Here is a 14,851-nt window from a genome sequence, read left to right as displayed (position 1 = left end):
TTTGGAATTACTTATCTCGGATGTATCTAGAACTAAAATACGTCTAGATACATCCATTTCTGCGACAAGTAATTCCGAACGGAGGGAGTATGTGCTAGAAATTTTGATGCCTGTAAAAAAGTTAGGTCTTCTTTGGTTCATAGGGTAGGAAAATCGTAGGAATAGGAAAGTCATAGAAAATGAGATGACATGTATCTCAAATTTTATGAGTAGGAATAGGAAAGGAGATGCCCTTTGATTCACGTCATACGATTTTTTCCATTGTGTCTAGGCTAATGTTTATTTTCCTATGAAATGTGGAGGATAGAAAGAATTCCTCCATAAGAATAGGATTCCATTCCTACAAACCAAAAGGCTCTAAAGGAATTTTTCCTATAGAAATCCTATCCTATGAAATTCTTATAAAATTCCTCTAAACCAAAGGAGGCCTTAGTGGAAATTGAGGGGCCAGTGGCCACTGTGATATTTTTTTCTCTCCATCAGGATCATGTCCGTCTATAAATACCACCCTCCGGTAAACAGCAGGACACACCCAGCGCAAACTCACACGAGCTCACACAAGCTAGTAAGCCAGCCCACACGAGCTCCATCGACCATCGGATGGGGTCCTTCGCCAGAGCTGCCCGTTTCCTGGTGCTCCTCCAGATCGTCCTGTTCGTCATCTCCGCCGTGCTCATGAGCGGCCCCGTCTGCCATGGAGCCCGCCCAGGGATCAGTGGTTAGTGCTTACAAACTGTTCATTCCATCCTCTCAGTCTCCTAGCTACGTACTTGAAAAAAGGTTTTTATACTAGCCTTCTGAAATTTAGTAGGAGTAGTTACTTGCAACTGAATATCCATGGATGCTTGTTTTTTCCTTCCAGGTGGAGCTCTCGACCCTAACCGGCCAACAGTTACAGTTCCGCCTGGTGACCCCTACACCGGTCGTCGGTGCGGCAGCTTGTACAGGTGCCCACCAGGTGTTCAGCCCTGATACCCGCACAAACACCTGTCCCGAACAATGGACGGATTGCACCGCCTGGATGCATGCCTTCATCTAGTTATAGCAGTACAAGTTGTTGGAATATTAGGCAAGTTCATGATTAATTCCAGTAAATAATTCATGACTAGAAGAGATACTAGCATGCAATAATCTAGCAAACTAGAAGAACAGCAAGACATGCATAACAGCAGCAAACACATAACAATAGCTGTAGAAACAGACATGAACAGAGGATGTTGGACGTACTGATCGTTAGCTATTATGGGTGCGACAGTGTTGATGACGATGTTGGCGACGATCTGCTGCTGACGGCGATGAATACGACGATGAGTAGCACCGCCCGACTTGGACGGAAGACGACCCGTGATGACGAATTTGAGCAGTCGCGCACAGCGCTTCCCAAAAACCTAATTCGTCCTCTCCCGGTGCAGGATCGCAAAGACGAACGGTTCCGGAGACCTGCTCTCCCACGCGCCGATGCACGCCGGCGTTTGGGATGGAGTAGACTACGATGGCGGCGCAAGTTGTGAGATGAGGCAAAACCCTAGGTGTTTTTCGGTGTGTCTCTGGCCGCAGCCGGTAGCTGTATATATATTAGGACCAGAGGCGGTATTGTGTCGCGACCACAATCCCAAACCGACTCGGTTTCTAATTCGTATACTTACCGGACAAGAAATCAAAAACTTGTCTGCCAAGACATAAAAATAAAACGGCAAAAGGAAGCTGCGCTCCTGCAAGGAGACGGACCGGATTTCGGCGGACCATTCACGCGCATGTCGCATGTACGCGCCGCCTCGCCACGCCACGCCACGGCCCGGCCCGGCCCGGCCGGCCAGGCGAGGCGAGGCGAGCGAGCGCGCGCGTGTGGTTTTCCCTTTCTCTTCTCACACACCACTTAGAGTGGTGGAGAGAACCCACTATATAAAGAGGTCCAACTCTTCTTCAACTTCCAAGGTGGGACTAAACTTAGCACCACCACTTGCCATTTTACACATGGGCTTTGAGATTTCAGAAATTGCTATGGGCCTAGCCCATTAATTCTAACAATCCCCCACCAGATCTCAAATACCCATTTAGAGATTTGCCTTCTCTCACCACTTGTTTAATATACCAGTGTTTCAGCAGAGACTGTTAAGTTGAACTTCTGCCTAGAACTTTAAGCTACATCCATTCACAACTTGACAATGGACTATGCCTTGAATTGCTAGTTTTGTGTGAACAGGTTTCACTCAAAGTCTTAACCAGTACCTGACCGCCAGTAGGCTACCCCGCGGTTTGGAGCTTATACGTCATACTCCCTGGTCTCTTCGTGAGCTTACTAGAGATCACCCAAATCTCATAGACTGCGACGTTTACAGTCAGAACTCATATAGGTGTGTTCTTTCAAGACTGCTCTGTAGGACAGCATCTTTGCTAATTATAGCCAATAGAACCACATTAAGGCATGTTGCCAACCTGCCTTACAGATCTGAGCCTTACAGCTCTGAGAGTTTTGCATCTTCACTTGGAGACGATCATAAGTTATTACTCTCCTCAGTTAACCAATAGCTTGTTCTTCCCAGATCCTAATTCACGGGATCTCCGATCACAAAGGTTGGGTTACTACTATGGTGTAACATCTATGGGTCTCATACCCATCTCCCTCGATGCAATATCTATCACATTTCGTGATAGTCCCTTTGTAAAGGGATCTGCCAGGTTTTTGTCTGTTTGTATATACGTAACAGTTATTACTCCGGAGTTTCTCAACTTCCTGACAGACTTCAAACGTCTTTTCACGTGTCTTGATGACTTTGCATTATCTTTAGAATTGTTCACTTTAGCGATAACCGTTTGGTTATCACAATTCATAAGAATAGCCGGTACAGGTTTTTCAACAACCGGCAAGTCCATCAAGAGCTCACGCAGCCATTCTGCCTCAACAGTAGCTGTGTCCAAAGCAGTTAATTCTGCTTCCATAGTTGACCTCGTCAATATGGTTTGCTTGCAAGACCTCCATGACACTGCGCCACCACCATGAGTAAATACATACCCACTTGTTGCGTAAAGTACATCAACATCGGAGATCCAATTTGAATCACTATATCCTTCTAGCACAGCAGGATGCCCTGAATAAGTAATTCCGTAACTCATAGTACCTCTCAGATAGCGCAAGACCCTTTCTAGTGCATGCCAATGATCATCACCCGGGTTGGACATGAACCTACTCAGTTTGCTCACAGCAAAAGAGATATCTGGTCTTGTAGCGCTAGCTAAGTACATGAGTGAACCGACAATTTGAGAGTATCTTAATTGATCTCTCGTTTCTTTCTTGTTCTTTCTGAGTGTCACGCTGGGATCATAAGGTGTTGGAGAAGGCTTGCTATCCATAAAACCGAATCGGTTCAAGACCTTCTCAACATAGTGAGATTGCGTTAATGTAATCCCACTCTCATCCTTAATAAGTTTGATGTTTAGAATTACATCGGCTTCTCCCAGATCTTTCATGTCAAAACTTTTTGATAGAAAAGACTTGACCTCATTAATTGCATTAATGTTTGTACCAAAGATCAGTATGTCGTCCACATACAAACATAATATGACACTATTGCCCCCACCATGGCGATAGTAAACACACCTATCAGCCTCGTTAATGACAAATCCTGCAGAAGTCAGAGTTCTTTCAAACTTCTCATGCCATTGCTTAGGTGCCTGTTTCAGACCATACAAAGATTTTAACAACTTGCACACCTTTCTCTCTTCACCCTTTACCACAAACCCGTCAGGCTGATCCATATAGATCTCCTCTTCCAACTCTCCATTGAGAAAAGCTGTCTTTACATCCATTTGATGAATGATAAGACCATAAGAGGCAGCCAAGGAAAGTAACACTCGAATGGTGGTCATTCTAGCAACGGGTGAATAGGTGTCAAAGTAATCTTCGCCTTCTTTCTGAGTGTAGCCCTTGGCCACTAGCCGCGCCTTGTACTTATCAATAGTACCATCAGGCTTTAGCTTCTTTTTGAACACCCACTTACAGCCCACAGGTTTACAACCATATGGTCTATCAGTTAGTTCCCAAGTTCCATTAGAAAGAATTGAGTCCATCTCATTATGAACAGCTTCTTTCCAATCATCTACATCCGGAGATGCATATGCTTCTGCAATCGTCTTGGGTGTGTCGTCCACAAGGTATACAATGAAATCATCACCAAAGGATTTTGCAATCCTTTGTCTCTTGTTCCTTCTAGGAACTTCATTGTTATCCTTCTCAAGGACTTCCTCATGTGATTGTTCGAAATATTCATCAGTTGTACTAGATTCAGGAATTATCTCAGAAGAAAATCTAGCAATGCTATGCATATCTTTCATAGGAAATATGTTCTCAAAAAATGTTGCATCACGAGATTCCATTATAGTATCAACATGCATATCAGGTACTTCAGATTTTACCACTAAAAACCTATAAGCAATGCTCCGTTGAGCATACCCTAGAAAGACACAATCCACTGTCTTTGGTCCAAGTTTGCGTTTCTTAGGAATAGGAATATTGACCTTTGCCAAACATCCCCAAGTGCGCAAATAAGAAAGTGATGGTTTTCTCCCAACCCACTCCTCATAAGGGGTTTTCTCTTTATTATTGTTGGGAACTCTATTCAGGACATGACATGAAGTCAATAGAGCCTCCCCCCACCATGCCTTAGATAAACCAGCAGTGTCTAACATGGCATTCACCAAGTCAGTCAATGTGCGGTTTTTCCTCTCGGCCACTCCATTTGATTGAGGTGAATAGGGAGGCGTCCTCTCATGAATAATACCATGTTCCTCACAAAATTCATCAAAAACTTTTGGAAAATACTCTCCACCACGATCGGACCTAAGACGCTTGATCTTTCTCTCTAGTTGATTTTCAACTTCAGCTTTATAGATTTTAAAGTAGTCTAATGCTTCATCTTTAGTTTGCAACAAATAAACATAGCAAAATCTAGTCGCATCATCAATCAAAGTCATGAAATATCTCTTTCCACCTTTTGTCAACACACCATTCATCTCACAAAGATCAGAATGTATGAGTTCTAGAGGTGCCAAGTTTCTCTCCTCGGCAGCCTTATGAGGCTTTCGAGGTTGCTTAGATTGCACACAACTATGGCACTTAGAACCTTTGGCAACTGTGAAGTTCGGAATTAAACTCATGCTGGATAGCCGAGACATTAAACCAAAATTAATATGACATAAACGAGAGTGCCAAATACTTGCATCATCATTAACACTAGCACAAATTTGGTTTATTGACTTATTGCAAAAATCTGAAAGAGAAAAGCGGAACAAGCCTCCGCACTCATAGCCTTTTCCTATAAATTGTCCAAATCTTGACACGATTACTTTATTGGACTCTAAAACTACCTTAAATCCATCTCGACATAGAAGGGAGCCGCTAACTAGATTCTTGTTCATAGTAGGGACATGCTGCACGTTCCTTAGTTGCACGATCTTTCCCGAAGTAAACTTCAGATCCACCGTGCCAATGCCACGAACAGAAGCATGTGACCCATTCCCCATTAGGACGGAAGAATCCCTTGCGACCTGATAAGAAGTAAACAGGGAGATGTCAGCACACACATGAACGTTAGCACCCGAATCAATCCACCACGAAGATGATTGAAATACTGAAAGCACAATAGGTAAATTACCATACCCATCAGTATTGCTAGCGGTCACCATGTTGACAGTCTTGGAGCTTGTTTTCCCTCTGCGGTCTGCACGTTCAGGGCATTCCTTGGAAAAGTGTCCAGGCTTCCCACAGGCGTAGCACTCTAGCTCAGCCTTGTTGAACTTCTTCTTCTTGAAGGTAGTAGTCTTGGTAGGCTTGTTGAAAACAGGTTTGTTCTTCCCTTTGTTCTTGTTCTGTGGGTACCTCTGCACCATGTTAGCAGTAGGCTGAACCTCACCTCCTTTTTCAGTGGTATCTTTAGCCCGAGCTTTTTCTTCAACATCAAGAGATGCAATCAGATTTTCAACTGATATCTCCTGTCTCTTATGCTTCAGAGTTGTGGCGAAATTCCTCCATGAAGGAGGCAACTTTGCAATCATGCACCCAGCCACGAATTTGTCGGGTAGAACACATTTAAGGAGTTCAAGTTCCTTCACAATGCACTGTATCTCATGAGCTTGTTCAACCACAGAACGGTTATTCACCATCTTGTAGTCATGAAAACTCTCCATGATGTACAGTTCACTGCCTGCATCTGTTGCACCGAATTTTGCATTCAGTGCATCCCACAGAATTTTTCCGTCGTTTATGTGCATGTACACATCACACAGACGGTCAGCAAGAACACTCAGAATGCATCCCACAAACATAGTATTGGCTTCCTGGAATTTTCTCCGATCTTCGTCGGTCATTCCCTCTGGAGCACCAACACTAGCGTGGAAAACTTTCAGAGCAGTAAGCCAGAGCGTGGTCTTCACCTGCCACCTCTTAAAGTGCACACCGGTAAACTTATCCGGCCTCAGTGCATCAGCGAATCCAGCCATAGTTAACTCAGGAAATTGCCTACAATTAGGTTTTTGGATTGTTGGAATATTAGGCAAGTTCATGATTAATTCCAGTAAATAATTCATGACTAGAAGAGATACTAGCATGCAATAATCTAGCAAACTAGAAGAACAGCAAGACATGCATAACAGCAGCAAACACGTAACAATAGCTGTAGAAACAGACATGAACAGAGGATGTTGGACGTACTGATCGTTAGCTATTATGGGTGCGACAGTGTTGATGACGATGTTGGCGACGATCTGCTGCTGACGGCGATGAATACGACGATGAGTAGCACCGCCCGACTTGGACGGAAGACGACCCGTGATGACGAATTTGAGCAGTCGCGCACAGCGCTTCCCAAAAACCTAATTCGTCCTCTCCCGGTGCAGGATCGCAAAGACGAACGGTTCCGGAGACCTGCTCTCCCACGCGCCGATGCACGCCGGCGTTTGGGATGGAGTAGACTACGATGGCGGCGCAAGTTGTGAGATGAGGCAAAACCCTAGGTGTTTTTCGGTGTGTCTCTGGCCGCAGCCGGTAGCTGTATATATATTAGGACCAGAGGCGGTATTGTGTCGCGACCACAATCCCAAACCGACTCGGTTTCTAATTCGTATACTTACCGGACAAGAAATCAAAAACTTGTCTGCCAAGACATAAAAATAAAACGGCAAAAGGAAGCTGCGCTCCTGCAAGGAGACGGACCGGATTTCGGCGGACCATTCACGCGCATGTCGCATGTACGCGCCACCTCGCCACGCCACGCCACGCCACGGCCCGGCCCGGCCCGGCCCGGCCCGGCCAGGCGAGCGAGCGCGCGCGTGTGGTTTTCCCTTTCTCTTCTCACACACCACTTAGAGTGGTGGAGAGAACCCACTATATAAAGAGGTCCAACTCTTCTTCAACTTCCAAGGTGGGACTAAACTTAGCACCACCACTTGCCATTTTACACATGGGCTTTGAGATTTCAGAAATTGCTATGGGCCTAGCCCATTAATTCTAACACAAGTTACTGCCACGACCTTATGCTGAACCGATAGTAATATTGTCTCGTGTACTTAAATAAATGTTTAACTACTCCAAATAAAACTGATATGAATGGTTGTTGGGTTCAGAAATAAAGATGGGCGGTGTTTTCTAACGAATAAATGTGAACAGTGAGTGAGCCTGTCTGGTTAGGCATCTTGCTACCTACTACCTTTGTCCCGGTTTATTGGTCCCCTTAACATTTTGTGCTAAATTTTGATCATAAATTTAACTAAAAAAATATTGCATGTCATCAAAAATTATATCATCGAATTTGTATTTAAACATAGTTTCCAATGATAGTATTTTTGGTTACATGTATTAATATTTTGTTAGTTAAATCTGAGGTCAAAATTTGGCCAAAATGCGAAGAGGACCAATAAATCAGGACAGAGGTAGTATCAGACTAACTCTTATCTTTACTAGGCTCTCACCCGTATGCACGCGTGTCTTAAAAGAAAATTCAAGTGAGGTGATGGATCTCTCTGTATGGTTGCGATGCTTAGATCATCCTTGGCGAAAATGTACATGGGGTGTTCGCAAACAAACACCCCATGTACCTTCGGCATCGATGCTTAGGATATGACTTTTTCAAAGGAGTCTCTATCTAGGAGCGCGATACGCAAGAAAAATCAAAAAAGTTATGTCAGAAGGGCGATACGTTGGACTGTCAGTAGCGCCCTTTTATCCACCAATCCAACTTTTATAAAGGGGCCAACATCAGAAACGTAACCGAACATCTCCGAGACCTCCATCTTCGTCATCCACAGTAACCCTAGCCACTGTCATTTTTCATCTCCATCACCATAGTTGTCTTCACCACCGTCACGCAGCATTCATCCTAGTTAGCCATACCTTGTAATCGTGTATCGCATCCAGCAACTATTGCAAGACATAATATTAATCACTCAATCTTCATGATGTGTTCTTCAATGATTTCTTCTTGCGATCTGAGCCTTATGTGTGAGTAGTTCCGTAAGGTCATGGGTTGGGGCACAAGCCTGCAACCCGATGTATTTGCTGGAGGGATTGATGGAAGTATTATGATATCTTGTATGTGTGAAATAAAATTGTTGGGGAACGTAGTATTTCAAAAAAATTCCTACGATCACGCAAGGTCTATCTAGGAGAAGCATAGCAACGAGCGGGGAGAGTGTGTTCACGTACCCTCGTAGACCGAAAGCGGAAGCGTTTGGTAACGCGGTTGATGTAGTCGAACTCTTGATCCTGCTGAGGCCGAGGGAGAGTTCCGTCAGCACGATGACAGTGACGGTGATGATGAAGTTACCGGCGCAAGGCTTCGCCTAAGCACTATGACGATATGACCGAGGTGTTAAACTGTGGAGGGGGCACCGCACACGGCTAAGAGATTGTCTGTTGTGCCTTTGGGTGCCCCCCTCCCCACGTATATAAAGGAGGGAGGGAGGAGGAGGCCGGCCAGGAGGAGGCGCGCCCAAGGGGGGGGAGTCCTACTCCAAGTAGGATTCGCCCCCCTTTCCTACTTCCACAAGGAAAGGGGGGGAGGAGAGGGAGGAGAGAAGGAAAGGGGGGTCGGCCCCCCTAGCCCTAGTCCAATTCGGTTTGGGCTAGGGGGGAGGGGGTGCGCGCCACACCTTGGCCTGCCTCCTCTCTTCCATCACTAGGCCCATGAGGCCCAATAACTTCCCGGGGGGGTTCCGGTAACCCCCGGTACTCCGTAACTTATCCGATACGACCCGAACCATTCGGTGTCCGAATATAACCTTCCAATATATGAATCTTTATGTCTCTACCATTTCGAGACTCCTCTCATGCCCGTGATCTCATCCGGGACTCCGAACAACCTTCGGTACATCAAATCACATAAACTCATAATACCAATCGTCATCGAACGTTAAGCGTGCGGACCCTACGGGTTCGAGAACTATGTAGACATGACCGAGACACATCTCCGGTCAATAACCAATAATGGAACCTGGATGCTCATATTGGCTCCTACATATTCTACGAAGATCTTTATTGGTCAAACCGCATAACAACATACGTTGTTCCCTTTGTCATCGGTATGTTACTTGCCCGAGATTCGATCATTGGTATCATCATACCTAGTTCAATCTCGTTACTGTCAAGTCTCTTTACTCGTTCTATAATGCATCATCCCGCAACTAACTCATTAGTGACATTGCTTGCAAGGCTTATAGTGATGTGCATTACCGAGAGGGCCCAGAGATACCTCTCCGACAATCGGAGTGACAAATCCTAATCTCGATCTATGCCAACTGAACAAACACCATCGGAGACACCTGTAGAGCATCTTTATAATCACCCAATTACGTTGTGACGTTTGATAGCACACTAAGTGTTCCTCCGGTATTCGGGAGTTGCATAATCTCATAGTCATAGGAATATGTATAAGTTATGAAGAAAGCATTAGCAATAAACTAAACGATCATAGTGCTAAGCTAACGGATGGGTCAAGTCAATCACATCATTCTCCAATGATGTGATCCCGTTCATCAAATGACAACTCTTGTCCATGGCTAGGAAACTTAACCATCTTTGATTAACGAGCTAGTCAAGTAGAGGCATACTATTGACACTATGTTTGTCTATGTATTCACACATGTACTAAGTTTCCGGTTAATACAATTCTAGCATGAATAATAAACATTTATCATGATGTAAGGAAATATATAAATAACAACTTTATTATTGCCTCTAGGGCATATTTCCTTCAGTCTCCCACTTGCACTAGAATCAATAATCTGGATTACACAGTAATGATTCTAACACCAACGGAGTCTTGGTGCTGATCATGTTTTGCTCGTGAAAGAGGCTTAGTCAACGGGTCTGCAACATTCAGATCCGTATGTATCTTGCAAATCTCTATGTCTCCCTCCATGACTTGATCGCGGATGGAATTGAAGCGTCTCTTGATGTGCTTGGTTCTCTTGTGAAATCTGGATTCCTTTGCCAAAGCAATTGCACCAGTATTATCACAAAAGATTTTCATTGGACCCGATGCACTAGGTATGACACCTAGATCGGATATGAACTCCTTCATTTGCTGCTTCCGAAGCAGCTATGTACTCCGCTTCACACGTAGATCCCACCACGACGCTCTGCTTGGAACTGCACCAACTTATGGCTCCTCCATTTAATATAAATACGTATCGGTTTGTGACTTAGAGTCATCTGGATCAGTGTCAAAGCTTGCATCGACGTAACCATTTACGACGAGCTCTTTGTCACCTCCATAAACGAGAAACATATCCTTAGTCCTTTTCAGGTATTTCAGGATGTTCTTGACCGCTGTCCAGTGATCCACTCCTGGATTACTTTGGTACCTCCCTGCTAAACTGATAGTAAGGCACACATCAGGTCTGGTACACATCATTGCATACATGATAGAACCTATGGCTGAAGCATTGACTTTCATTTTCTCTCTATCTTCTGAAGTGGTCGGGCATTGAGCTGACTCAACTTCACACCTTGTAACACAGGCAAGAACCCTTTCTTTGCTTGATCCATTTTGAACTTCTTCAAAACTTTATCAAGGTATGTGCTTTGTGAAAGTCTAATTAAGCGTCTTGATCTATCTCTATAGATCTTGTTGCCCAATATATAAGCAGCTTCACCGAAGTCTTTCATTGAAAAATTCTTATTCAAGTATCCTTTTATGCCATTCAGAAATTCAATATCATTTCTGAAAGTGCGTTATATTGATTAGAGTGGGGGTGAATAGGCGATTTTTATGAATTCTTCACCGAGGAACTTCAGGGTGAGGAAATTCCTAAGCGAAGAACTACTTGCAGCGGAATAAGTACTCAGATGCAAACATAACAGAACGTAATCATGGTCATCATGATGAAATGAAAACAAGCACAGAGTACAGAAAGCGTAAACACAGGATAAACATGATGAAGACAAACAGACTAAAGAAATTAAACTGTGGAATTTGAGAAAGTCTTCAGTCAAAGTCTTCGAACAGATATGAACAAGCACACAACACAATAATGAGGAAATGAAGAGTTGAGGAAATAGAATCAGTAGGCTTGGTGAAGACAATGATTTGGTAGACCAGTTCCAACTGCTGTGAGAGTTGTATGTCTGGTTGGAGCGGCTAGGTATTTAAACCTGAGGACACACAGTCCTCATCGTATTCTCCTTGAGCTAAGGTCACACAGACCTCGCCCAATCACTCGTGGTAAATCTTCAGGTGACTTCCAAACCTTCACAAACTCGGTCACTCGGCGATCCACAATTTCATCTTGGATGCTCAGACCATGACGCCTAACCATCTGGAAGATGCACAGTCTTCAAAGGTAACAAGCGTCGGATCCACGCAGGATCAATCTCTTCAGTGATGCTCAACCACTTTGGGTTTGTAGGTGTTTGGGTTTGGGTTTTCCTCACTTGATGATTTTCGCTCAAAGTCCTCGGAGGATGGGATGCTCAATGACAAGTGTCAGTTTCTCTCGGAGCAGCCAACCAGCTAGTGGTTGTAGGGGGCGGCTATTTATAGCCTAGGGAGCAGCCTGACATGATAAGACATAAATTCCCTTCAATGATATGACCGTTAGGTGGGTAGATATTTTGGGACACCTGCCTCATAGCACAGCAACAATCGGAAATTTGAGGCTCAAATTCCTCAGGGCTACCATGTTCCTCACTTGTAGACAATCCGCACTCGCGAATTCCTAACTCCTCAGTTAGAACAAAATCCTCAGAGACCAGAAGAACTTCATCTCTGTCACTGAAGGAATTGACCGAGCTGCATGAGATTTCCAATGGCTTCACTCGAAGGGATTGGTAGGTATAGGATTTTGAGATGAGCATCACTTGAAAACTTTTCCTTAGTATTTCCTCGACCCCCTTTGACAGTACGGTGTTTCCTATGACTCAAGAAAGAGAAAATGAAACTACGAAAACAAAAGTCTTCACGCTTCATGTTCCTCGCATGAATATCAAGTCTTCATGGTCACACCAATTTCTTCACTTTCAGAGTCTTCATAAGGTCTTCAGAAATCCAAAGTCTTCAAATGAAGACATTCATTTTTAGGGGCCAACTTTCTCTGTAAATATCAAACTCCTCATGGACTTATAGACCTGTGTACACTCACAAATGCATCAGTCCCTTCACCTATAAGTCTTCAATACACGAAAATCACTAAGGGGCACTAGATGCACTTACGATCTCCCCCTTTTTGTTGATTGATGACAATATAGGTTAAGTTCTCAACGGGGATAAAACATATGAAGTGTAAATATTAATATTGAGGAGTTTGATTGCAAGATATAGAAGAACTCCCCCTGAAGATGTGCATAGTGAGGAATTTGCTTTTGAAGCAATGCACACTTGAAGAGTAGAATCATGGAGATCTCCCCCTATATCTTGTAATTCATACACGCATTTAACATATGATATGAAAAATTTGAAATGCATGATGAAATATGGTGACTGATGTAATTCAGCATGCGTGCATTAACATATAAGAGGAATAAGCATGCAGAAGAACACAACAAAAGTATCAGACCACCATCGGGTTTAAGTTTACAACTCGATCCAGCAAAATCTTCAAAAGAACGAGAGTTGTAACTTAGCAAAAAAACGCCCATATATAGACCTGCTTGAAGACTAACTCAAATTTCTCCCCCTTTGTCATCAAATGACCAAAAGGATCGAAAAATGAGGACTAACGCCCCTGAAGAATATCATGTTGATGGAGGAGCGCCAACGTTGTTGGGGTCGGTTGTTGAGGTAGGGCCTGCCGCAGTGTCGTCCAAATCTTCATGCTCATCCGTGTCGCGTGATGAAGAATATGAGCTGGCCACCAAGGAGGGAACTTTGACTTTCTTGAATTTCTTCGCTGGAGGTTGAGACCAGTCAAAGTCCTGCTTGAGACCCATTTGCTTCAAATCTTCTTCACCATACAGATAAGACAGAACAACCCAGGTGTGACCGAAGACTTCATGGAGGTAGTAGCGGTTTTTCTTCACTGCATTGTGTGTAGCAGTCATGTTGTGAAGAATAGACCCAAACTGACGCTTAACCCATTTGTGGTTGTGATCGACCTTCTGGTGAAGACTGAGGAGAAGCTCACGATCAGTCATCACCCTTGGAGTTGTGCCTTGAGGATTTTGCTTTGAGGCATTGGCGGTAGAGTCATGAGTGGCAGAGTTATCATTGGTGGAGTAAGATGCAGCTTTGCGGACTTGACCATCCAATGAACGAATGCCTTCATCAATAACAGCAGTGGCCTTGCCCTTTTCATCAGCTGAGGAAAAATGTCCATTTGAGGACTTCAATGGGGGGCAAGTAGCTGCCATGGTTGAGTGTGTCAGCCTTGTAGTTGAGTGAAGACCTTGTTCTGAGGAATCTCATAATCCAGGGAGCGTAAGGCTTCAACTCAAATGGAGATAATGCAACATTGGGCAGAGTCCTCATGAAGAAATCATGGTAGTTGACAGGAACGCCATGAATGATGTTGAAAAGCAGATTATTCATGATGCCAACGACCTCTTCTTCATTAGAGTCGTGGCCTTTGATTGGACTCAATGTCTTTGTCAGAATGCGATAGACAGTCCATGGCACATACAGCAATTCCTTCACGAGGAATTTGGTCCTTGGGGCTTGGCCAGGCTTCAGTGGCTTCATCAACACTTACATGTAGTGATCTGTACGCTCAGGTTCATGGTATATACAACGAGCACCTTCAAGGGGAGGACTGACAGGCAGGGCATGAAGCAATTCAGAGGCCGGTGCTTTGAAATGAGTATTTTCTGTCATCCAGTCCAACACCCACGAGTTCACATCTGTAGCATCTCCTGTGATGTGCAGCATTGCATAGAATTGAAGAATTAGTTCTTCATTCCAATCGCAAATGTCAGTGCAAAAGTTGAGCAGTCCAGCATCGTGAAGAACGCTAAGGACTGGGGCGAAGCCGGCAGTGATTCCATGTCCACATGAGGAATATGCTCATGGTCGAAGACTTTGTCCTTGTTGAAAAGCAGCGAAGAATAGAATGGCTGGCAGTCTAGAAACACTTCCTTCTAAGACGAGCAGAGTCATATGGGTTGTACTTCGTGAAGAACACATGCTCGTGAAAGAAATCATCAGCCTTGAAGTTTTGCTTTTTGGAGAAGGGATCCTTTGGCTTGGGCTGAGGAGTGTCAGTCAATTGCATCACAACATCAGGAATCGCAGTCTCAGGAACCACAGGCTGAGGAATTTCAGTTTGTTCTTTAGTTGTAGCCTAGTTCTTCAATTCTTTAGCAGCTTGTTCATCAGCACTAGTGGCTGGAATTTCTTCATGAATGGATGGAGTGGTGCGAGGTTCTTCA

General features: G+C 44.2%; 1 protein-coding gene across 1 annotated transcript; it reads left to right on the top strand.

Moving 5' to 3' along the window:
- Positions 1 to 537: 537 nt before the first annotated feature.
- LOC123170418 (protein WIR1A-like) lies at positions 538 to 1,181 on the top strand. The gene is made up of 2 exons (XM_044588284.1): positions 538 to 718; positions 863 to 1,181. Exons 1-2 carry the CDS (start codon positions 601 to 603, stop codon positions 970 to 972), a joined length of 228 nt encoding a protein of 75 aa, XP_044444219.1. The 5' UTR covers positions 538 to 600; the 3' UTR covers positions 973 to 1,181.
- The last annotated feature ends 13,670 nt before the right edge of the window (positions 1,182 to 14,851 follow it).

The sequence above is a fragment of the Triticum aestivum genome, chromosome 7D (genome assembly GCF_018294505.1).
Source record: "Triticum aestivum cultivar Chinese Spring chromosome 7D, IWGSC CS RefSeq v2.1, whole genome shotgun sequence".
NCBI classification, from domain to species: Eukaryota; Viridiplantae; Streptophyta; class Magnoliopsida; order Poales; family Poaceae; genus Triticum; species Triticum aestivum.
The sequence above is the reverse complement of the archived record's forward strand: the minus strand, read 5'-3'. Positions and strand labels throughout refer to the sequence as shown.

Coding starts and splice junctions, on each gene's coding strand:
- LOC123170418 (XM_044588284.1), top strand. CDS start 601: ATGGGGTCCTTCGCCAGAGCTGCCCGTTTCCTGGTGCTCCTCCAGATC. Junction 719..862: donor AGCCCGCCCAGGGATCAGTG/GTTAGTGCTTAC, acceptor TTTTCCTTCCAG/GTGGAGCTCTCGACCCTAAC.